General features: G+C 41.4%; 1 protein-coding gene across 1 annotated transcript in view; it reads right to left on the reverse strand.

The window, feature by feature from the left end:
* Window positions 1–6,038: 6,038 nt before the first annotated feature.
* Window positions 6,039–26,526, reverse strand: part of LOC124711901 (UDP-glycosyltransferase UGT5-like) — a 40,152-nt gene continuing 19,664 nt past the window's right edge. Inside the window, exons 3-4 of the mRNA XM_047242151.1 lie at window positions 20,016–20,235; window positions 6,039–7,967 (exon numbers count right to left, since the gene is read on the reverse strand). Of these exons, the coding sequence (XP_047098107.1) occupies window positions 7,661–7,967; window positions 20,016–20,235 (527 nt within the window). The 3' untranslated portion in view covers window positions 6,039–7,660. The remainder of the gene's footprint in view (window positions 7,968–20,015; window positions 20,236–26,526) is intronic.

Genomic DNA, 26,526 nt, shown 5'->3' on the forward strand with positions numbered 1-26,526 from the left:
AATTCCGGGAGTGGAGGCGACGTTCTTTTCGAGAAACACTACTGACGAAATGTACAGGACCGGCATTTGAAACTGACTGCAGAAAGCTACTACCGCGGCTAACATACGTTTCGCTTAATGACCACGAAGATATGATAAAAGAAATTAGAGGTCATACGGAGGCAAACAGATAGTCGTCTTTCTCTTGCTCTATTTACGAGTGGAACAGCAAAGGATAGGACTAGTTGTAGTACAGTGTACATTTCGCCACCCACTGTACGGTGGCTTCCGGAGTATGTATGCAGATGTAAATGTAGAAGTAGATGTAGATAACACCTATTGTATTCAGATTAAGCTGTTAAGAAAGCTTGTAAAGAACAATTACTATAAATTTATGGATCAAAATAGATATATTTTATGCAAGTGTGAACTATATATATATTTCTTTTTTTTATTGGTATGGATAGTGCCCCCCGTCGGGCAGACCGTTCGCCGGGTGCCGGTCTTTCAATCTGACACCACTTCGCCGACCTGCAGCCGATGAGAATGATGATAGCACAACTCCCAGTCCCTGGGCGGAGAAAATTCCTCGACCCAGCCGGGAGTCGAACCCGGGCCCAGAGGTTTGACAATCCGTCATGCTAACCATTCAGCTACCGGGGCGGACATAAAGTATAATGAAGTTCCTTGATTACATTCCTATACCTAATGCATCAAATATTATTTTACTGGTAGTAAATGCACCAATTATATGCAGTTCTTTAGTTATTTTGTTTCATTGTAATTGGCTGCGTCTGATTGTATTATCTGCAATTAAGGAAAGTAATTAACGGAAACTAGTTCTCTGAACTGGGTCCAAGAAGAAAATGCATCATCAACCAATATAGTTTACCAAAGTGAAGCTAACAAAAGCCTCACTACAGAGTGCGGAGAGAAAAAACATGTGGTCATGAAACATACAGAAAACGGTTAGTGAAAATAAATAAAGCAGGAAAGAATGAACGTAGAGAAGACATCATAAGTGCAACAAATGCAAAGACGATAAAACATGGACAACTAATGAAGTATAAAACTGTAAAATCAAAGCGAATGAGAAATAAAAAGTAATATGTCCAAAATAAAAAAAATTATACGAGGTGTGGCTAGAAAAAAACCGGACTAGTACTGGTGAAACAATAAAACGAATGCAATAAGGCTGAAAGTCGCGTGGCCTGTCACGTGACTCTCGCTCCGCCTACTGCTCGAGTTTCATCTGCCTCCTGCACTCAGTCTGCCCGTGGCGTCTGTTTTAAGTAGTTGACGTTTTGTCTGTGCGTCGGAAAATGTTGAGTGTACAGAAAGAACAGCGTGTTAACATCAAATTTTGTTTCAAACTAGGAAAATCTGCAAATGAAACGGTTGTAATGTTACAACAAGTGTACGGCGATGATTGTTTATCGCGATCACAAGTGTCTGAGTGGTTTAAACGATTTAAAGATGGCCGCGAAGACACCAGTGATGACACTCGCACTGGCAGACCATTGTCAGCAAAAACTGATGCAAACATTGAAAAAATCGGTAAACTTGTTCGACAAGATCGCCGTTTAACAATCAGAGCAGTGTCTGAGTTAACAGGAGTTGACAAGGAAAGTGTTAGGCAGATTCTTCATGAAAGTTTCAACATGAACAAAGTGTGTTCAAAAATGGTTCCAAAGTGTCTCACAATTGAACAGAAGGAACGCCGAAGAATGATTTGTTCTGACATCCTGGAAAACATTGAAAGTGATCCCACCTTCTTACAAAATGTTATTACTTGCGATGAATCGTGGTTTTTTTACTTACGATCCCGAAACTAAACGCCAATCGATGCATTGGAAAACTCCTGGTTCTCCACGACAAAAAAAAGCACGAAAGTCAAAATCGAAATTCAAGGCAATGATGATTGTTTTTTTTTGACATCAGAGGGATTGTGCACATTGATTGGGTACCAGAGGGACAAACAGTGAATCAGCATTACTACATTAGCGTCCTGGCTACCCTACGTGAGCGAGTACGGAGAAAACGGAACGATTTGTGGAGAAAAAAGTCATGGATCCTTCACCAAGACAATGCCTCAGCTCACAGTGCGTTGTCAGTGAAGACGTTTTTGGCAAAACACAACATTCCCATCTTAGATCATCCACCCTACTCACCTGATTTGGCCCCCTGTGACTTTTTTCTTTTCCCTAAAGTCAAGTCAGCTTTGAAAGGAACTAGATTTGAGACTGTTGAAGCAGTAAAAGAAAAAGCGACGGAAGTAATGTATGGACTTACCGAAAATGATCTGCAGCATTGCTATGAACAGTGGAAAATTCGTGGAGCGGTGTAGAGATCGAGGAGGAGAGTACATTGAAGGAGATTACATGAAATTGTAAATAATTGTAAATAAATGTTTTTTCCAGCATCAGTCCGGTTTTTTTCTAGCCGCACCTCGTACAGTGCAAAGGATGAACTGCAATTTTAGGGGCATTATATGATACGGGTGACATAGTTCTCAAACATAAACGAATGGGCATGCAAAGTATTAGTCATAATGCTTTCACACAGTTTTTGTATGGCACACAAAATAAAAACATCTAACCATTCTCATATGCATCTGTATTAACAATAAAAGTTAGAAGTGAGGAATAGGATTATAGCGGAGAATAGTATGATTATTATTAATACTAGGGAACAATCAGAAGAACAATACTGCTGTCTAGGAAGAAACATTCAGCAGTATGTAGGAAATCAGGAACTGACCACCACAGGCGAAGAAATCTTTCTTTTCTTTTTTTTTTAGTAGATCGTGAGCTGTCCCGCACCACAACATTGTAAAAATACAAAATTAATTGTTGCGACGGTATCTTCCTAATCTTCTCATTGTACACTGAATTTAATAAAGAATATAGTTCTCTTGATCACATCTAAGTCCAAAACAACTATTTCTATAGCCCAGAACCAAGCGACTGAACCATTGTAAGATCCGTCGTTTGTCAGTTGTTTTATAAGCAATGACTTGCTAACGTTAATTACATTCTTCATTAATTTTAATAGTAACACTTGCATAATTGCAGTGATTTTTATATACTAATTGTAAGAAAACGGTATGAATAGTGTTTATTCAGTGTTGTGAGTGCCTCAAGTAAGCAGACTGACATTAGAAAACTCTTATAAATGTGTCAAAGACAAAGCATAACTGTGTAGTAACGCAGCAAAAAATATAAAGTGAAAGAAAAACATGAATGTGTCTTACGGTATCGAGGTAATAACGAAAGGTATCTCTCAAATGCTGAGCAAGGTTCTAATGAGTAAACAGAAGTCTGGCAGTTATAAAGGCTATGCCATGCCTCCTTTGCTTTACGTGGAATATAACTAAAATGCGACGTATTCAAAAGAGAAGACCAAGTATCCAGAAATGTTTAACAGTATTAAAAGCTAAAAACAAATTATTAAAAATTAGAGATTATGCTATGTTACTGGTATGACGTTGAGTAAGCATACGAAAACGCCACATTCGTACGTTACTTATATAGCATGCACAATCTAAAGCGGCCCTTAGACGGCCATATTACCATACAAAAGCAGTGTACAATATTACTGAACTTCCCCCTAAACTGCCCAATAAAAGCGTACATTAATATGGTACAGTTCTTAGTAAGGTACGAAATGTTGGCTGAGCAAAACGCTGCTGCTGTGGTAATAACTCGACTTCGTTGCAGGCAGAAGTAACACAGAAGATAAGTGGCATAAGGAGCGCCAAATATTCAGTCTCGACAAATATTACGGCTGTTGAAGCTGAATGAGATAAATGATTGCCAGAACTTATTACTCATTGGTGGTGCAACGTATGAAACATTACTGGAAATGGGATCATAAAGCAAAACCTTACGATGAGAGATGTAATTCCACTATGTCATCACTTATCTAGTACGCAAGATCTGAAATTTACAAGCTTATTTTCACTTTCAAGTATTGTAGCCATACTTATGAAAATTTATCATGCGGTAATAAGTGCTATAAACGATTATTTTTGACTAAATAATATGCATATACACGTACGGTATATAAATATTTATTTGAATACAAAAAAGGGTACATATGAAATTATAAGCTATAAACGCAACACTTTTTTAACGAAGTTGAATGCGTTTTACAAAAATTTTGCGAACTAATCCGCTGTATTCTGAGCGTGCAAACTAATTATCTCATGTGGACTTACAGAAAAAAATGGAAGTGCATGACAATGTACCGCACATAGGTGTTCTTGAGGCAAACAGATTTGTCTCCATACAATTTCGGCGCAAATTTCAGAACTGCTTCGTGCAGAATGATATTAATTGTCTTCTTCATGGGTACCTGTTGCTCTACAGACATGTTGTCAAGCTCCAGCGACAAAGCTCTGGTAATTTGCATGGAGTCTCCCATTTCCGTAGGCGCCGACGAGGTAAATAAAGAATGTCCTCTTGTGCTGATAGTTCTCTCTGCCTCTTGGCAGGAGTAATTAAATTCCCGCATTCTGAGTTTCGTTGTTTTCACTGACCTAATTAGAGATCCTTTACGTAATAACTTTTAACAAAAAAGGATAAAGTATCTTGGCAAGACAATGATTGTTAATATTGCTTGCATGGAGTTTGCTAACCTTGAGTATTTTATAGCTTGACATGTGTTGTCATTAACTAATGTGCGTTTTACGTTGCTATAATAAATCCACTGAAAAAATATTTACGCAAGTAAGTGATCTTCGTACTCTTTTAACGAATTCATTGCGCTGACTGAGCTGACCACATTCTTGCCCAGAAGGAAATTCATCTCCTCGAAACACCACATTGTTGGTTCCAATGTTCCTTTAGTGCCTGCACCCCTTTTCTGTGGATTCATTGAACTTCCGTCCTGATATTTGTTCTTCAAGAATTAAATTCTTTAAAAGCTATAGCATACTGTTTCCTACATTTCGTGAGCTACAGCTCTTGAGAAACATTCTTAGTTTTCCAGCTTTTGTATTATGTTTCTTAACATCTCACAGTGCTGCCCATGATTCTTACACTAACTAATATGATCTTTCTTCTCGTTTTGAGCACATTTTAAACACAACAACGAACAACGTACACAAAGGAACCCAGAGGCTATACTACAACAAAGCGTTTGAGAGACTGGTAAGGATATTGTCAATAGTACACATGGACTGGAAATATATCTCAGGTAGAGCGTAATATATTTCAATAGCTATTGATTTACTGAATGTTATTGCGCAACCTCTCAGCGTTGAACACACACATTCAGCATTGACGAATGTCAGGAAATGTTGAGTCACAGATATCCAGAATCTTGTATACTGGTCATCATGATGACGTCAGTCTAAAGTGGCCTAGGCAAGAAATTTTTGCTGTGTTGGCTTTGGTGAGAATGGACGCCATGGTTTCCACGGATATCGATAGCAGCTGTTTGAGTGGCGAGTACAACGTAAACTGATGCACAAATGTATAAAATGTTGTGTTGTGGTTACCACGGCAAAGTAATCAGCGGTAGTGTCAGCTAAACATCTTCCCTTTGCTGGTCTTAACAAGAATGAAAGCCAATCTCCAATGTGATGTGCATCGACGATAGCTGACTGAAGATGTCTTGAATGAACAGTGTAATTTCCATGGAGATGATTGTAGCTATTGCTAATCGTCGACACCCACGAATTAATTTTTCAGCTACCATGCATCTGATACGTATTCATTTGCTCCACTGATATGCGATCCTCAGACCGCTGGGTGCCACAAGCTTCCACTACGACTCTGTGACGCAGCCATTTTGATGTACTGTATTAATGTCTTCTATAAAAATGGTTCAAATGGCTCTGAGCACTATGGGACTTTACATCTATGGTCATCAGTCCCCTATAACTTAAAACTACTTAAACCTAACTAACCTAAGGACAGCACACTACACCCAGCCATCACGAGGCAGAGAAAATCCCTGACCCCGCCGGGAATCGAACCCGGGAACCCGGGCGTGGGATGCGAGAACGCTACCGCACGACCACGAGATGCGGGCTGTCTTTTATATTCCAACCATCATGGTGACATGAAGAACCTCATAAAAATGTTACAAAATGTGTATGTATGATCTACATACAAAACTGAATTCTATGATAGTCAAGTAGCTATAGCCGCGAGGGCAAAGGGGATGGACAATGAGCAAAACAGTAGTTTGGTATCAGCCCAAAACTGAAAATATTAATTTGAAAGTTGATCAGAAAATAAATCGTAAAAATGTTTTTCTCCCAAGTCTGTTTGTTTGTTATTCTTGCCATCACTGCAGATTTCTATTTCTTGTAAGGTATTCAGCAGTACACTTTTTGGAGCTGCATGTAAAGTTTCCTCAACATCAACAACGAAATGATAGTTATTGAGGACGTGTAAACGAAAAGTAGACTTGGCACATGCTGCCCGTGAGATACATTGTAAGAATCTTATGTTAAATTCGTAACCCCTTTGTCCCACACATTGTTTGTTGCAGCCTCCGCATTTAATGTTGTATGTCGCAGATATACAGTATTTATTTTGATATGAATCCGCTGTCATTTTAGTTTCTGTTGAAATTAGTTATTGGTAATACCGTAAAACTAATCTTTTTCTTCGTGACTTATCAGAAGAATCGAATAAATTTAGGACCAGTTTCACAGGGCTTTGTGACTTATTATTCTAACAGTTAACGAATTTCGCTGATCAATACATCAGTGGCTTGAGAATTTCATTGCTTCCCATCCATTTCTAATACCTTTCTGGTGAAGCACTAGAATGTAGAAATACCAACATTGTCGCTGCAGAATATCGATCAGAGATTAGCCCCGGAAAACGTTCGATGTGACTAGAGGCACCAGTAATGATCTTTTGCAATGCAATCCATGGTGAAGGGAAGGGCGTCAACGAACAGTTTTCGAACCTTCAGGGACAGCGCAGCTACCTTCTCACATCTTTTTCATTCCTTTGTCGTGATTTTCTTTTCGTCTGTTCGTGTGACGGAGAAATCTTCTGCCCTAACAGCCACTAATCGATTATAAGCACTAGAAGCGCTCCAGGAAACAGCAGGAGGAACTGATACCGAGACCGTGCGTCGCACTTTCCACTAAGAGCTCCAAATAAGAATCTAGCACTCTCTAATTAACTTGAGTAATGGCAGAAGGAGAAACCAATTTGACTGAAAGCATAAGACTCAAATATCAATGGAAACCCCAAAGCTTTACATCTGGTATTTTGGCATGATCACTTATCTTAACTACTATAATTTGTGGCACATTATGTATTCCACAGTGAAACGTTGCTACCTCTATATTTATGCTGTATTCACCGTTATCAAGCGGGGTCCTGTATCTTATTTATGCTACAGTTAATGACAGAATAAAGCAGTTAAACGCCCCATTGGCTGGAAAAGTCCATTGCTTCCCATCTGGTAATAGGCACCATTCTCAGGAATGACTAGTAAGTAGAGATATCAGCACTGTAGCTGCAGAATATCGTTCAGACTGTAATACAACTTGTCGGATAGGACAGGACAAAAATCGATGCGATCCGAGGCAACACTAATTATTATATGTCAGGCAATCCGTGGTGAACGTGATGCCATTGCACTGTCAATCACTTGGGTTCAGTTTCAAATCTTTCATGTACAGCGCAGCTAGCTTCTCATATCTTCTTCATTCTTTTTTCGTGGTCTTCTTTCTCTTTTGTTCATGTGGTGGAGACGTCTTTGCTGTGATTAGCCTGTAGAGTGTCCTGACTGCCACGACAGCGATTGTGAGAACTAGGAGCGCTCCAGACAGCAGCAGGGCAGCGACGTCCAGCAGGAGGTACTGGTACCAGCTGAGGTGGAGGGCGGCGCTGCGCAGGTGGGGGGCGCCCCGGTGCCTCAACACGTACTCTGTCCAGTGGACTGCCGTCTCCACAGGGCTCTCTGGGCGGTCCCAGAACAGGCGGGACCGCTGCTCCGCCTTCTCGCGGTATCTGCAAACAGAGACATGTTCTATGCAATAACTACGAAGGCTTACAAAATTTGTTAGGGAGAATCGACATTTACATCGATTCTACAGATTTTACCAAGTTCTATTAGGTATGAATTTTACGACTGATTTTAAACTAACTTCCCCATGTGCTGAACACTTGAAATTATAGACATAGTTCGGAACTGAGTGACAATGCAACGTTAACTCATTTTTTTGTCGGTGCAGGTGGTAGGGGTGGAGGTGGGGGCAAAAAAAAAAAAAAAAAAAAAAAAAAGATTGTAGTGCCTGACAACTTCGCTGTCCTACAGGCCCAGCGTGTTATGCAGGTAGTATAAGAACGCATCCCAGTTGGTATATGAGTGGAGGGTCATGGATGAGTTTACAGAGGGGGAAAGAGGAGATGGATATCATTTTATTTCTGCCTGTATTTTCCGAATAAATTTTGCTGTTGATTTTAAACTAACTTCCTGGTGAGCTGGAGATTTGAAATTTTAAAGACAGCGCCTAACTGGATGGAAATGCAGTATTAAATTCCTTTCTTGTTAGTGTGTTCGGTTATTGGTAGGGGTGAAAAAGTTTTCTTATGCCTGACATTTCGCATGCACCGCGAACTTGTCTATTGTGTTGGTAGTACACTACTGGCCATTAAATTTGCTACACAGAGAAAAAATGCAGATGATAAACAGGTGTTCATCGGACAAATATACTAGAAATGAACTATGATTACATTTTCACGCAATTTGGGTGCATAGATCCTTAGAAATCAGTACCCAGAACAAACACCTCTGGCCGTAATAACGACCTTGATACGCTTGGGCATTGAGTCACACAGAGCTTGGATGGCGTGTACAGGTACAGCTGCCCATGCAGCTTCAACACGATACCACAGTAGTAGCGACTGGCGTATTGTGACGAGCCAGTTGCTCGGCCACCATTGACCAAACGTTTTTAATTGGTGAGAGATCTGGAGAATGTGCTGGCCAGCGCAGCAGTCGAACATCTTCTGTATCCAGAAAGGCCCGTACAGGACCTGCAACATGCGGTCGTGCGTTATCCTGCTGAAATGTAGGGTTTCGCAGGGATTGAATGAAGGGTAACAATCTGAAATGTAACGTCCACTGTTCAAAGTGCCGTCAATGTCGAACAGGAGGTGACCGAGACGTGTAACTAAATGGCATCCCGTACCACCACGTCAGGTGATACGCCAGTATGGCGATGACGAACACACGCTTCCAATGTGCGTTCACCGCGATGTCGCCAAACACGGATGCGACCATCATGATGCTGTAAACAGAACCTGGATTCATCCGAAAAAATGACGTTTCGCCATTTGTGCACCTAGGTTCGTCGTTGAGTACACCATCACAGGCGCTCCTGTCTGTGATGCAGCGTCAAGGGTAACCGCAGCCATGGTCTCCGAGCTGATAGTCCATGCTGCTGTAAACGTCGTCGAACTGTTCTTGCAGATGGCTGTTGTCTTGCAAACGTCCTCATCTGTTGACTCAGGGATCGAGACGTGGCTGCACGATCCGTTACAGCAATGCGGATAAGATGCCTGTCATCTCGACCGCTAGTGATACGAGGCCGTTGGGATCCAGCACGGCGTTCCGTATTACCCTCCTGAATCCACCGATTCCATATTCTGCTAACAGTCATTGGATCTCGACCAACGCGAGCAGCAATGTCACGATACGATAAACCGCAATCGCGATAGGCTAGAATCCGACCTTTATGAAAGTCGGAAACGTGATGGTACGCATTTCTCCTCCTTACACGAGGCATCACAACGATGTTTCACCAGGCAACGCCGGTCAACTTCTGTTTGTATATGAGAAATCGGTTGGAAACTTTCCTCATGTCAGCATGTTGTAGGCGTCGCCACCGGCGCCAACCTTGTGTGAATGCTCTGAAAAGCTAATCATTTGCATATCACAGCATCTTCTTCCTGTCGGTTAAATTTCGCATCTGTAGCACGTCATCTTGGTGGTGTAGCAATTTTAATGGCCAGTAGCGTATTAGAATATGGTTTCGATCATATGAGAGCAGGCCTTCTCATTTGTCTGTCTGTTCGGTTCCAATATTGCAGCCAGTTAAAACTAACTTCCCAATGAGCTATACAATTGAAACTTTCAATATTGGCCAGAACACGATGATAATGGAATACATCCTCGCTTTCTTGTCTGGTGTATGACGGAGGGTACTTTGTGTACCACTGCCAGTCTCCGTTTCCCTGTTCCAGCCGTTAATGGTTCGTCGGAATAACGATTCCTGGTAAGCATCTGTGTCATCACAAATATTTCTAATATTTACCTTTACGACCTTTTCGCGAGCTATGCATAAAACAATAAATTGGTAGAGTCAGACGAAGAAAAACTGAAATAAGCCTTAAATTTACTCCATATCTCTGTCGCAGTCTCATCAAAATGTCTGAAAACGACTGAAAAACTTCATACACACAAGTGTACGACTGAGAAAATAATTATTTAAATAAAAAGCTTTCAAATCAGACTAAAATATTCAAAATATTTGCTCCTTGCCCCATATAGCATTCTAACTCAATATAGACAGTATTGAGAAGTTATGATCGTGAATTTTTAATAGCTTCGAAAATACTCGTAAGATTTAGAATAAAAAACATAGGGCACATGCAATACATAACTGGTGCGTAAGTAGTTCACGTCATTACTACTACATTATTGAATAACTATTGCTACCTCCTTCTGTTATTTATTGCATGCACTCCATGTCTTCCGTTTTAAATCTTCCAAGTGTTTTCATAGCTATTAAAATATCATAATCACCGTTTTTCAGAAGTGTCTGTAAGGGGTTAGAAATCTGTATGGGGCTAGGAGAAATTTTATACTTGTTAGAACGATTTAAATACGTGAACACATTTCTATTTACATAATTGTTTATGACACAGATTCCCATACAAGTAGTATTCAGAGTTGTCGTTTGGTGAAAAATTGGGAAACAAAATACGAACCATTGTTGTCAAAATAAATGTAAATGTGTTATATACTAAACATCTGTGATGACGGTCTGTTTGTTTAAAATTTCACCATCTCATGGACAGCAGTTGTTAGCTACCTACGCACAAGCATGGTGACTTCCATCCGCACTGTTTGCTCTGTTGTCTCATCAGTGCATACAGTCTCTCATATCTCCTCGATTTTAACACTCTTGTTTGAGCGAGACAGTAGAAACACTCCTTCCTACAGGAGCAAATTCCTTTCTATATCTTTTACGCTAGATCAGAGAAATGAATCAGATATTCAACTTCAAAAGACATCTACCAAAACATAATCCAACTGGAAGTTACTGTCTTTCAGTAGACAGAACAACTTTCCGCCTTTCTATTAACTGAGTACAACGTTGTGAAGAAACTGCTCGAAACAGTCCGGATCATAAAATATATAGATTTTTGAGTGCGGGACGATTTAAGGTGGATTGGCTGGATAATAGTTGTTGTAGGTGATGCAAACGTCAAACTGACATTCACTGTAAGAATAATTGAGATATGCAGTTGTTCGTCCAATAAAATTTTAGCTTCCAGAACTCTCACTCTACCGATGTTTAGCAGGTAAGTTAAGAGGGAGGAGTTTTAGGTCAACCTCGAGTTAAATGCAATCAGTAGGATGAAATAGTTAATATCTTTCTTCCTTTCAGCCGGAAAAAACCGTTTAATTGTTATACAGGAATCACACACACTCACAATATAATGTACGTGAAAACCAAAATAGCCTAAGAGCTGTAACGGGCATGTCAACAAAAGGTCACACTATCGATGATAAACTTCGGGTAATATTATTTTAATACACTTACAAAAAACATTCTCTATTCTTAATAGGAGGAAATCAACTACGTTCCTTTTGTGATTAAGCAAATTTGATTCAAATCCACGGTATACACAATATCATACTTCCGTTTCCCAAGAAACGACTGTTCGTTTTATTTGCGTAATGATGAACAAAGTTGACTGTTTTCACATATAACCTGTTCAACTTAGCTCAACATTCTGAAGTTCCATAGCACCATTAATCGGAAAACTGAATTTGAATTGAATGTTACAAAATCAACTGTATAGCTCTGATGTTGACGGTGTTCAAATGCTCAAATGTGTGTGAATTCCTAAGGGACCAAACTGCTTAGGTCATCGGTCCCTAGACTTACACACTACTTAAACTAACTTATGCTAACAACAACACACGCACACACACCCATACCCGAGGGAGGACTCGAACCTCCGGCGGGAGGGGCAGGTAGGTTTTTTAAATTAAAATACAGAACGTAGGTACGTTTGAACATTTTATTTCGGTTGTTCCAATGTGATACATGTACCTTTGTGAACTTATCATTTCTGAGAACGCATGCTGTTACAGCGTGATTACCTGTAAATACCACATTAATGCAATAAATGCTCTAAATGATGTCCGTCAACCTCAATGCATTTGGCATTACGTGTAGCGACATTCCTCTCAACAGCGAGTAGTTCGCCTTCCGTAATGTTCGCACATGGACTGACAATGCGCTGACGCATGTTGTCAGGCGTTGTCGGTGGATCACGATGGCAAATTTCCTTCAACTTTCCGCACAGAAAGAAATCCGAGAATGTCAGATCCGGTGAATGTGCGGGCCATGGTATGGTGCTTCGACGACCGATCCACCTATTATGAAACATGCTATTCAATACCGCTTCAACTGTACGCGAGCTATGTGTCGAACATCCATCTTGTTGGAAGTACATCGTCATTCTGTCATGCAGTGAAACATCTTGTAGTACCATCGGTAGAACATTACGAAGGGAATCAGCATACATTGCACCGTTTGGATTGCCATCGATAAAATGGGGGCCAATTATCCTTCCTCCCATAATGCCGCACCATACATTAACCCGCCAAGGTCGCTGATGTTCCACTTATCGCAGCCATCGTGGATTTTCCGTTGCCCAATAATGCATATTATGTCGGTTTACGTTAGCGCTGTTGGTGAGTGACGCTTCGTCGCTAAATAGAACGCGTGCAAAAACTGTCATCGTCTCGTAATTTCTCCTGCGCCCAGTTACAGAACTGTACACGACGTTCAAAATCGTCGCAATTCAATCCCTGGTGCACAGAAATACGGTACGGGTGCAATCGACGTTGATGTAGCATTCTCAACACCTACGTTTTTGAGATTCCCGATTCTCACGCAATTTGGCTGCAACTGGTGTAGGGATTAGCCGCGACAGCAGCTAAAACACCTACTTGGGCATCATCATTTGTTGCAGGTCGTGGTTGACGTTTCACATGTGGCTGAACACTTCCTGATTCCTTATTTAACGTAACTATCCGACGAACTGTCCGGACACTTGGATGATATCGTCCAGGATAACGAGCAGCATACATAGCACACGCCCGTTGGGCATTTTGATCACAACATCCATACATCAACACGATATCGACGTTTTCAGCAATTGGTAAACGGTCCATTTTAACATGGGTTACGTATCACGAAGCAAAACCGTCAGCACTAACGGGGTTGTTAACGTGATACGACGTACTAATTCGTTTGTGACTATTACAGCGCCGTCTGTCAAAAAGCGAACTACACTAATATGTAATAAAAATGGGGGTTCCTATTTAAAGAAACGCAGTTGATATCCGTTTGTCCTATGGCAGCTCCATCTAGCGGGCCAACCATAGTGCCATCTGGTTTCCCCCTTCAAGTTAGACGAGTTTCGTTCTTTGTAGTTTTTCGTTTGATGGTTATTTCGTGAGATATTTGGCCTGGTCACTATCAATGGACCACCCTGTATAATTGAAGTAAATTTATGAAGAACTTGGCAACATGAGCCCACTTATCAGTATGGCGTTGCACCCCTCTGACCTGGATACACGCACTGATTCAGTTGAGAAGGGTGTTTTAAAGCCGCTGTAACCTCTTCTGAGGCAAGTTTGCCCACAGCTGTTGTGACTACAACTTGATGTCTTGGATACTGGTAGTTGGGCAGAGTTGACGTCCGCGATGATGCCACACATGCTTTGTTGGGCGACGGATCTGGGGGCCCTGCTGGCTGCGGGAAAACCTCAACATTATGCAGACACTTTATAGAGACCCGTGCCATGTGTGGGACAGCATTACCCTGTTGAAAAATGGGACGACAATGCTTTCGCATGAGACGTAAGACATGAGGACGCACGATATTCGCGACGCACCATTGAGCCGTCAGAGTTCCGTAAGCGACTACCGAACGTGACCTAAATAACACAGCTGTGCCTCTCCAAAAACCTGGAAGAAAGCGACCTCACCACAGGTCACCGTCATTCTCGCCAACAGTGGTGATCAGGGGCAGTGCAGAACCACTATTCATCGTTGAATGCGATGCCATTCATCAGGGGTTCATGCTTGCCGGACACGGCTCCACGCCACTCGTAGCCGTTTGTGCTGAGGTTTTAATGGCAGCCCACGCACGAGATGGTAATTCCTTAGCTCAGGTGCTGCTACTTCTGACCAAAGGTACGGATGACAGAGCGGATTACTGCACTGGCTGCGGGCAGGGAGGGTGTGAGATTGCACTGGTAGGGGGGAGCGGATGCGGTGAAGGGCATTCGGTTCAAAACGGCTCTGAGCACTATGGGACTTAACATCTGAGGTCATCAGTTCCCTAGATCTTAGAACTACTTAAACCTAACTAACCTAAGGACATCACACACATCCGTGCCCGATGCAGGATTCGAACCTGCGACCGTAGCGGTCGCGCGGTTCCAGACTGAAGCGCCTAGAACCGCTCGGCCACTCCGGCCGGCGGGCATTCAGGATGCGTCTTGTATGCTGCGTCGGATTACCGCTAGTGAAGGATTGCGTGTCGCACTAATCTGGTATCCTTCGTTTGTAATGACCATATTCTGACGAATCCTTCTTTCTACGGATTCTTTTATGATGCCCACCGGTGGGAGAACGAGCAGCTGCCCGCAGCTAGGCGGAAGCCTTGTCTCCATCGGTTTCTGTCGGGACACCTAAGTGTTTAGGAGTTTGGAAATCAAATCAAATTCTCGGTGATATGAGGTTTCAACAAATCACTTTCTGTATTTCTAGCAAGTATCTATAATTTCAATTTCACTTCCCTAACCTAACATACCATGGCACGGTGTATTACGGAATGCGTTCACACTTTCTATTTCTCGACGCGTTCAAGCTCGAGATCTTCAGTAATACTTGAGCTGAAGTTGGTATTATTGAGTTGGATTTGCTCAGGGATAACCTTAATTATTTTAAATGTATTTTGTTGGCATGAGTATTGTCGGACTTTAGATGCACCAGTACTGAAGGTAGAAGGACAGCATGTTACAGTTTCAGAGGTTGGAGAAGCATTTCATGATTTAACAATGAATATGACATAAAAACGAAAAACCAGATTCATACCATACTTTATAAGAACTGTTATAAGAAGTGCTTTAAGCAAACTTGAATCTGAGGGTGATATAAATGTTATTAAGTTCAGTGAAACCATGTGTGAATTTCACGATAGCAGTGCACGAGATACCGAACAGTGGGCAGACCATTTAATGCCTTTTAAGACAAATGGTTTTTTTTTCTTGCACTCCGTACATTCACGAGATAAGTTATAAATATTCTACGAGTGTCTTAGAAATACGTTAAACTGCAAAATTAATCATAATGAGTTGTTATTTAATGCATGTCAGTTCTCGTGAACACTGCGGACGTTAATGATAGTTGGTGAATGACGCAACCAACCAAAAATACTCTTTCAGTGTTTTAATTTAGTGCCATAACAGGTTTCGGGCTGCTATGCCCATCTTCAGATAGATAATATTTTCAGTTACATCTCTGTCAAGTAGATAATCCTACTACTTGATTCGTACGGTCTTTCATAACGCTTTTCTTCGAATGGCATGTCGCAGGGTACGAGGTGTCCCCTGGCGATTACGTTCCTCTGACCACTTCTCGCCTACGTGGCATTTTGGCCATCACGCCAACAGAGGGCACTGATTGCTTTCTACAGTCTGTTTTCATTTATTAGGCTTCTTTCCCCATTTGTTTCATCATTTTTATATTATTCTGTCAACTCCGAAAGCTTGGTCGTAAGTATGTCAATTACATTTTTATTCAGAATTCGCCTCAGGAGCGCAACAGAATCGCGTCACTTACCTATTTCCTTTTTAACAATCTAACTTTGGCCGTGTTCTTAATTCATTGCATTTTATTACTGTAGTGAGTTAGACACCTGGTAAGCCTCCTACAGACTTACCAATAGTATTGCTCTTTTTATATGTGAGTTAACGAACATTTAGCTCGCATTTAACTATATGTCCGAAAGAGTCAGTCTTCAGGAATTGTGAAACGAACCCGGTCGTCGACGACTGTGTGCCACAAAGAGCACAGATTCGCCACGAGATGGGGAAATTCACAGGCTTCTATTGCGCTGCAGTGTGCGAGTGAGACAGACGGGAACCTACGTCATAGGGAAACCCCGTAGAAGCCGTTTGTGGCCAGGCACGTAGCAGTGTTAAATATGTTGGACCTAAGATTCGCCCTAAAGGGAAACATTTATGAAAACTATTTAATTCTGTAGTAATGCAGGGAATGAAACCACTGTTGAAGAGAAATTCAAAAGTTTTGTAACAAAGACCTGAAAGCTAAAATCTGAACGCTTTAATCGATCTTAATGATCGACATTTCATATAGAAGCGCATCATTGAAATGAGAAATGTTGTAAATATCAACTTTGTTACTTCGATTGTTTAAAATATATAATAAATTTAAATTATCAGTATTTTCAATTAAGCACCACACAAAACACACTAAAAGATGACAGTATGTCACCTTATTAAATCAGTAGGTAATACAGCATTTGTTGTAAAGTTTAGTGCGGAATAGTTACTTTTGTTCTTTCTTTATTTATCAGAAAGCACATTGGTGCAAGGCTACTAGCCATGACATTCTAAGTTAAGAAGGAAATTGTATTGGTTTTATGTAAAAGAATTTAACAATGGATATTACTGTTACTTTATTTAGAACGTGAAAGTGATCAAGCTTTGGTTAATTAAATACGTTAAAATGTAAAATAATGTAGAATAAGCTGCAGCCAATCAGATGGACGACTTCAGAAAAGGGAACTGCCCTAGGCAGTTGAGCGAGTATGTTCGGCGCGTGGGAAGCGCGGCCGGGGACGGGCAGAGGACATTACTGGTGCAGAGGCGAAAGCGGACAGTTCTGGTCTAGACACCAAAGTTCGGATTGAGACGCGAAAGCAGACAGTCGTTCTTTAGGCAGCTAGGAAGTGAAACGACTTAGAAAATTTCGCGTTGTGTGGTATCGCGGGACTTAGTCCCAGAGCTGTGAGCAGCCGCGCGCATGGTGTGAACTCTACCTTTTGGTGTAAATGACGAGGTCGGGTATCGGACTTGTGTTTCGCGATGAGAGTGTGAATGATCGAACAGTGTCAAATGGATATTCGCTCGAGTTTAACAGTAACTGTAAATATGACCACTTTGGCTATTAGTTTGCTTTCTGAATAAACATTCTTCTAAACAAATCGCAACTATGTGGCCTACATCATTTATGGGTAGTTAATTTAGTTCCCGATATCATTATTACTGTAATTATATGTTGTATTCACTTTGTGTTTAGGAAACTTGCCATCAGCCAGACAATTTAACCAAAGGGTCACAAGTGTCTAATTTAGGGCATGTAACGCGGCACTTGCGGTTCAAACCCTAGACGAGTTTGAGCCAAGACATTTCGACGAAGAGATCCGCCTGTGAGTCCGAACATCTGTGTGATGTTAGCTCGCGTGTACCATATCTTACAATTATATGACTCAAGAATAAGTGTACACCTACAGTAGCGACATCTAATGAGCTTGCAGCACAAACATTTTGTGGCTACTGTACAGCAATTTCTTATGGACAGTAGCGTTCTAACGCCATGATTCTAGTATATACCGTATTTTATGTATGTGCGACGATGCTAAGCTGATTTTTATCTTTTGACGATGCCACTATGGCTCCATTTTATTAGGACATTTTTTTAAAAACAGGCCCCGTCAAATTTAATGCGCATAAGTTTCACATGTACGTTAGTATCACTTTTCATTATGGCCCATTTTATTGTTTTAACCTGTAGACAATCCACTAGTTGTATTTGTGTTTTTCCAATGCTTTGTTCCAGACCTGAAGATGGTTAGTGCTGACCAAAATCGGTAGTCTAAGGACCTAACAAGTTTGTGATCACAGACGGAAATAAAGAAGTTTACTCTACACTTTCTGGGTCACTTTTCTGTTCGCGGCCACGTCGCAACTTGGGATATACGCGTACGGCTCTCGTACTTCGCTGCGGGAAGATGTCTGCGTGCACCGAGAATAGAGAATATTTTTGCAATTAGGCGTCTGAAAATACCCTTCGGGGACTCCCAGACATTCAAGACAAACGATTTTACTTTTTAGAAGTAACAAATAGGAGTGTGTATCGTAAATTAATGTTCTGATATTTTCTTCACAAAAACAAGCGATATCGAGCAGAAAAAACCATTGTTCAAGTTGGATGTTTAAGAAGATTTGTGATACCAATGTTTGTACACTGTTTCGTTTCAACACAAATAGCCCGAAACTTTCTACATTCTGTTTCTGCACCTCACATTCTACTTTTCCGGTTCACGTTACATCGTACTGAACACAGTACTGTGTGAACCAATTATAAAGATAAGTGATCGATCAAACTACAAGAGATCCTATCAGTTAGTGCTACGAAAAATTTTATCTCATATTCCTTTTGCTGGTGTTCCACGAGTGAAATTCAATATAACGATACCATGTCGCAATGAAGTATGAATATATAGAAAAGGACAAATTTCTTAGTCGCAGCTTAATATTATGAATGGGATGATTGAAAGTTGATGATTATCTCTCGTATCGAAAAAATACGTAAGTATGAGTTTTTCAGTGCCCCATCACAAGTTTGAAACGCCTCGAGCAATTTTAGCCAAACGCAGTACATGTTTGAGATATGAGCTAAAACAAATACGTGTAGGACAGTGCTTCCACCTCTAGGAGTGGGGGTGGTTGGAAACAATCGACAAAGACTAATACTTCGTATCGTTTCGTGGCCTCTAGTCTGATTGTTGGTAGCGCTGCTGACATATGCACCCAAGGTTGCTACATGATATACACCTACACACTCTGACAGAAGTGTGGACAGTTGGAGAAACGAGCATAACTTTAAAGGACCTTCAACAAGTGCGTCAAAATCTTACTGCAGGTAAAAGTTATGTACTAATATGTTGCTGGACAATATCATTGAAGAGATACTTCTAACACGAGAAAGAAATACTCATTATTCCACGCATGCCATTCAGATTGTTGTCCGTCTTAATTTTAAGAAACTGAAGTTTACAACGACATTTGGTGTTCCATAGAGATAAATGAGTCACAGTCAGAGTCAACTGAGAACTATTAAGTTGAATTTCAGATTACTGTTCTCAAAAATGGCTCTGAGCACTATGGGACTTCTAAGGTCATCAGTCCCCTAGAACTTAGAACTACTTAAACCTAACTAACCTACGGACATCACAAACATCCATGCCCGAGGCAGGATTCGAACCTGCGACCGTAGCAGTCGCGCGGGTCCGGACTGAGCGCCTAGAACCGCTAGACCACCGCGGCCGGCGATTACTGTTCTTCTTTCAGCTTTTTTTCTAGCAACTTTATGCTGTTTAGATTCATCTAGTAATTCATTTTAACTTAATATTGGGAGGGAGATGGGGGGGGGGGGGAAGGGGGATAGGATCCCAAAATAATGCATTATGTTCATAATTATAGGAAATTAGTGGAACACGTAACTTTAAATTTCAGCTTCAGATGGATTCGATTCCTTTCAAAGGTTAAAGAACATTTAGATACGTAACTAAGCAGGAAACGACAGACAAACTGCAGCTGCAGTCATTAACTTAAACTTGTCTCCCTGCCGTGTAGTAATTAAATCACAGTCAGAAAATGTTTCCTTACCCCCTAAAAGTTTTCAGAACACACAAAATTGCAAAATGACTCACTTTGGGTTATTTAAAACTTCGTAAACAGCCCACTCCACAGACTGGGCAGTTACGTTGGTGAGATCCAGTCTGATCCCGTAACCGTGCTTGACGACCCTCTGGACGTTGTAACGTTGCTCAGCCATTACTGGCATCCCGATCAGCGGAACTCCCCGAGCCGTCGCTTCCAGAGTGCTCTGCAGTCCTCCGTGAGACATGAACAGTCTCATGTTCTTGTGGGCTGAAAAAATACAACGCTAACATGAGCGTTAAAGTGATATACAATAATTTTCTGAAGTTTGCATTGCGAAGTGACAACGCCACTTCCACCACATACGTGCACATACAGTTTCTTATCGGAACAACACCTTATCTATCTTCAACTGTTTACAGCAAATAATAAAGTACATGTCACGGTCTCAAATAGGAGCCCCGTTTCAGGTTTTACGGAATGGAGTTGAAGAGGAACGAAACACTAATTCACGTAGATGTTCACAGAATCGATAAAATAAAATAAACAAAAACGTTAAGCTAATTGTGGTGTTGGGTGTTTTACTATTTAATAACACGCTGCCTGACAAAGTACATCACATTTTAACAGGACTACATATGAGGAGTATACAAACATGATGGCATTAAAGATACTAGTTACGCAAAATTAATTACAATTACGACGAAAAAAAATATAATGTTGCCTTTGGAGTGAGTGATTTCTATAATACAAGAAACAAACTTAAAAACCTTGTGATGGAGATGCGATCAACATAGAGTATCGTCGACATAAGAACGTAAGTGGAAACATATCAATGATAAAAAACATCGAGTATGACACGTCTCTTAGAAATGTAGTTCAAAAAGAGTTGTCGCGTGTGACGAGAAAGTAAGTTCAATGCGTGACGAGTGTCGAATGAATTAAGTGGAGTAACTGAATCGAGAAGAATAAAGTGAACGATGTAGATTGAGTGAAGTGGAACGAGGAATGTGGTATGAGAAGTCTGATGTGAGTTAATTTTGTGTGAGTGAAATGGTAAGCGTTAAGATGGTGTACAGTAATACAGAAATGCGCGCGTATGTCTGAGAGTAAGTGTAGTGTATTGTAACAGTATTTGTTACTGGTACATATACTGCTGAAACTCTCTGACAGTTTAAAACTGCGTGCCGGATCGGGACAGGAACCAGAAACCTTTGCCATTAACTGACAAACGCTCTTACCAACTGCCCTCTCCAAGCACGGCTCACGATTGGCCCTCACAGTTTTACTCCCTCCGGTACATCTCCTACCATACAAACTTTCACAAAAGTTCTCCTGCATAATTAGGGAGTCTAGCGCTCCTGAAAAATGAAAACGGTATTATGGAAAACAGCCGCAGCCTAGGGAGTGTTTACAGAACTAATTTTCTATCTAGAACAGAGTGGTGCGCTGATTTGAAAGTTCCTGGTTGAGTAAAACTGCGTGCAGGGCAAGGATTCGAAACATTTGACTTTCTTGGACAAATTCTCTACCGACTGAGGGACCGTTTCTGAGTTCTGAAAGGACTGAATGGTGACACAAATCAAAATAAGTGCGGCAAGCATCATGGCTGTGACTAACCCGTGCACCCGTTGCTGTAGGACAGTTTGATGTCGGACGTGACAAAAAGAAATGCCTTTTACCACTCAGCATTCCAGCAACAATGTGCTCTTTGCAGTGTAAGATGTTTGTAGTTTCTGGTCAACGAAAGACTATACAGTTGCTTGCGTACCACCAGTCCAACTGTCAACTTATTGCGTCAAACCATTGTCGCATTAACATTCAGGCCGCAGTGATCCAACATCGAGTCATCGACCTGTGTGGTCCATTATGGCCATACGTAAGAGAAGGCGGCCATCCCATTCTGTGGCCACATAGCGTGGTTCACTTTCCTCCCATTGTTTTATATGACCTTCTTCTCTCCTCTGCTTCGACATGCTCGTCACTATCAAAGCACAAAGCTATGACATACATACTTCCAGAAGGCCATTCTGCCTCGTTTCTCATATGGTGGTATTGTGTTTTCTGTCGCCAACGACACACACTATTACCTACTTTCACATAATGACTTCGTTTTACTGTTCCTACTCTGTAGGAATCAGCATGGGTTTCGAAAAAGACGGTCGTGTGAAACCCAGCTCGCGCTATCCGTCCACGAGACTCAGAGGGCCATAGACACGGGTTCACAGGTAGACCCCGTGTTTCTTCACTTCCGCAAGGCGTTCGATACAGTTCCCCACAGTCGTTTAATGAACAAAGTAAGAGCATATGGACTATCAGACCAATTGTGTGATTGGATTGAAGAGTTCCTAGATAACAGAACGCACCATGTCATTCTCAATGGAGAGAAGTCTTCCGAAGTAAGAGTGATTTCAGATGTGCCGCAGGGGTCATAGGACCGTTGCTGTTCACAATATACATAAATGATCTTGTGTATGACATCGGAAGTTCACTGAGGCTTTTTGCAGATGATGCTGTGGTGTATCGAGAGGTTGTAACAATGGAAAATTGCACTGAAATGCAGGAGAATCTGCAACGAATTGACGCATGGTGCAGGGAATGGCAATTGAATCTCAATGTAGACAAGTGTAATGTGCTGCGAATACATAGAAAGATAGTTCCCTTATCATTTAGCTACAAAATAGCAGGTCGGCAACTGGAAGCAGTTAATTCCATAAATTATCTGGGAGTACGCATTAAGAGTGATTTAAAATGGAATGATCATATAAAATTGATCGTCGGTAAAGCAGATGCCACACTGAGAAGAATCCTAAGGAAATTGGAAGAATCCTAAGGAAATGCAATCCGAAAACAAAAGAAGTAGGTCACAGTACGCTTGTTCGCCCACTGCTTGAATACTGCTCAGCAGTGTGGAACCCGTACCAGATAGGGTTGATAGAAGAGATAGAGAAGATCCAACGGAGCGCAGCGCGCTTCGTTACAGGATCATTTAGTAATCGCGAAAGCGTTACGGAGATGATAGATAAACTCCAGTGGAAGACTCTGCAGGAGAGACGCTCAGTAGCTCGGTACGGGCTTTTGTTAAAGTTTCGAGAACATACCTTCACCGAAGAGTCAAGCAGTATATTGCTCCCTCCTACGTGTATCTCGCGAAGAGACCATGAGGATAAAATCAGAGAGATTAGAGCCCACACAGAGGCATACCGACAATCCTTCTTTCCACGAACAATACGAGACTGGAATAGAAAGGAGAACCGATAGAGGTACTCAGGGTACCCTCCGTCACACACCGTCGGGTGGCTTCCGGAGTATGGATGTAGATGTCGATGTAGATTAACCTTCGTACAGTACTGATCTTTCCATTTGGAGAACATAAGACATTGTTGGACCAATGTCCATGCCATCTCCTCACAGTCTTAACCGTTTTTGTTCCTACATTACGCTGCATGTGCTTGTTCTGATTCATTTTTAGCGCTCTCTCTGGTTGTTGGAAGTTTCACAGTTGTTAGAATAATCCATGCCAAATAATGATTCATTAGCACTGTAATACCACCTGTGTTCTGAATAGCACAGGATGGCTGCGCGTTTAATGGTACAAAATTCTAGGGTCTGGGTACGAGAAGTTACACCAAAGGCACAAGAATAAAAACTGATGAATAGTACATGGACGCTGAACACATTAGATATAAGATATATCTACAGTACATGCAGTCGGAAAAAATAATCTTAAGTTGGTTCTTCTAGGGTAAACTATAGCCCCGTTCAGATTTCTGGATGAAAATTCGAAGAGGATGAACTTACCAGAGACTGAAGTGTGACAAGAAGTTGGACATTTCCCATTGCTGTACTTTCCGCCTCGGGGATTGCTCGTGAGAAGATTCAGAATAGTTCAAATGGCTCTGAGCACTATGGGACTTAACTTCTGAGGTCATCAGTCCCCTAGAATTTAGAACTACTTAAACCTAACTAACCTAAGGACATCACACACATCCATGCCCGAGGCAGGATTCGAACCTGCGACCGTAGTGATCGCGCGGTTCCAGACTGAAGCGCCTAGAACCGCTCGGCCACTCCGACCGGCTCGTGAGAAGACGTTGTAGTAATATAATACATGTTAAAATGATTTACTATGTAACCAGATGATTTTGTTTGTATATTACAACATTAAGGGAAACATAAATTTCAAAACTATTTATCTACAATACTTGAAAACCTCTCGTGTTTCACGAGCGACGCAACATTCCGACGGCAGAATCGTCGCTGCAACTCCGCGCAGGGTAGCCGCGCGGTCTTAGGCCCCTTGTCACGGTCCGTGCGACTCCCGCGGTCGGACGTTCGCGTCCTCCATCGCGCACGGGTGTGTGTTGTCCATAGCATAAGTTAGTTTAAGTTAGATTAACTAGTGTGTAGGCTTAGGGACCGATGACCTAAGTAGTTTGGTCCCGTAAGACCTTACCCCATATTTCCAAATTTTTCGCTGCAGCAATCATAGACGCTCCACAAACAACGCCGCAAATTACGCGACAGCCAGCGGTCACGAAAAGGTCTCACCGTTCAACGTCTGTCATATATTTCAAAATTCCATCGTAAATTTTTTTTACTGAGCTGCCTAGCTAGACATCTGAACATGTACTTAAATCTCAAAAAATTAACAAGTAATACACATCATACGATACGCCTTGTTGAGATGCATTACTTCTAGTTTAGTCTTGATCAAGTTCACACATACTGACATTACGTGCTATAATATAAATGTGCATCTGTAACTATAATGATAAGAAATTGTATATTATACAGAGTTTTTCTAAATGATGGATCCATTTTCAAAAAATCGTACGTATTAAAGTACAAATCGAAAACGAAGTAGCTTTATACCAATGAAAAGAGGAAGTTTCAAAGCTTATGGTGGGCGGCAGCGGGTGGGCGGTGACGATTTCCGAAGCGGGCGGTAGAGTTCGCGCGGCAACAGGGCCGTCATTCCCTTTCACTGTCAGTTGTGAATGAGATGGCCACTGTGGAGCACAAGGTTTTTTTGCGTTCATGAGTTTGCGAAAAGTGACTCGCAAATTGCAGTGCAGCGGGCATTTCGTACCAAATTCGGTAAACAACCACCCAACTCGCAAAAGCACTAGCCATTAGTTTAAACAATTTAAACAGACTGGAAGTGCGTGCAAAGGAAAAAGGACAGGTCGGCAGCGTGTGTCAGAGGATGTTGTCCGACAGATTCAAAAAAGTTCTGTGCTCAGTCCCAGTAAGTCTATCAATAGAGCCCGTCGAGAACTTGGAACATCCGAACCAACTGTATGGAAAGTTCTGAGACGGCGTTTGCTGTACAAGCCCTACCGATTACAACTTGTGCGGGCTCTCAACTCCAATGACAAAAGAAACGCCTCGCATTTTGTGCTACCAAACATGGACAATGACACATTTCTAGAGTGTGTAGTTTTTAGTGATAAAGCGTCAGTACACGTTAGTGGAAAAGTCGACAGACACAATGTTCACATATGGGGTTTGGAAAATCCACATTCACCTTTGCAACACGAAAGAGACTCACCGAAGATCAATGTGTTCTGTGCCGCATCCCTACAAAGGTTTAGGGATCATTTTTCTTTGCAGAAAGAACTGTAATGGGAATCACGTACCTAGACATGTTGGAACAATGGCTGTTTCCTCGAGTTATGGAAGATTCCCAGGACTACATTTTCCAACAGGATGGAGCTCCGCCCCATTGGGACCGTGATGTACAAGGCTTTTTGAATGACTCCCTTCCTCAGTGCTGGATCGGTCGCAGTGGACTCGAGGACCTGGCTCTGCACTTCTGGCCACCGAGATCTCCTGATCTCACACCCTGCGACTATTTCTGATGGGGCTATGTTTTCATACCGCCTCTACCAACCACTCTCAACGATCTGCGAAACCGTATCACTGCTGCCGTGCACTCAGTAACAGCAGATACGCTTTCACACATGTGAGACGAGCTTGGCTACCGCGTCGATGCTAGTCGTGGAGCCAACGGTGGCCACATTGAACATTTATAACATTTCTCATTATTAAATAACTGTTAAAAACTAATTGATGGCAAATTGTTAAATTGATAGACATTATAAAAAATCTTTGAAACTTTCTCTTTTCATTTGTATAAAGTTTGCTCAGTTTGGATTTGTACTTGAATAAATAACAAGTTTTGAAGTTTAAATCGGGGTCAGGGATTTTCTCTGCCTCGTGATGAGTGGGTGTTGTATGATGTCCTTAGGTTAGTTAGGTTTAAGTAGTTCTAAGATCTAGGGGACTGATGACCATAGATGTTAAGTCCCACAGTGCTCAGAGCCATTTGAACCATTTGAAGTTTAAATATTTAGAATAACCCCATATTGCATTAAAAATTATTATTCATGCAGCAATGATACTTCCTATGAAAATGAAGGTATTTTATATGTTGAATGATAACATCCCACAGGGCATATTTTTTTAACGAATGTATGAAAGATTAGAAAGAACAAAAAGAATATTCACAAGTCACTCTAGTAGCATAAATATTATCTCTGAAGAAGTAGTGAACTA

Source organism: Schistocerca piceifrons, chromosome 8, assembly GCF_021461385.2.
Source record: "Schistocerca piceifrons isolate TAMUIC-IGC-003096 chromosome 8, iqSchPice1.1, whole genome shotgun sequence".
NCBI lineage: Eukaryota > Metazoa > Arthropoda > Insecta > Orthoptera > Acrididae > Schistocerca > Schistocerca piceifrons.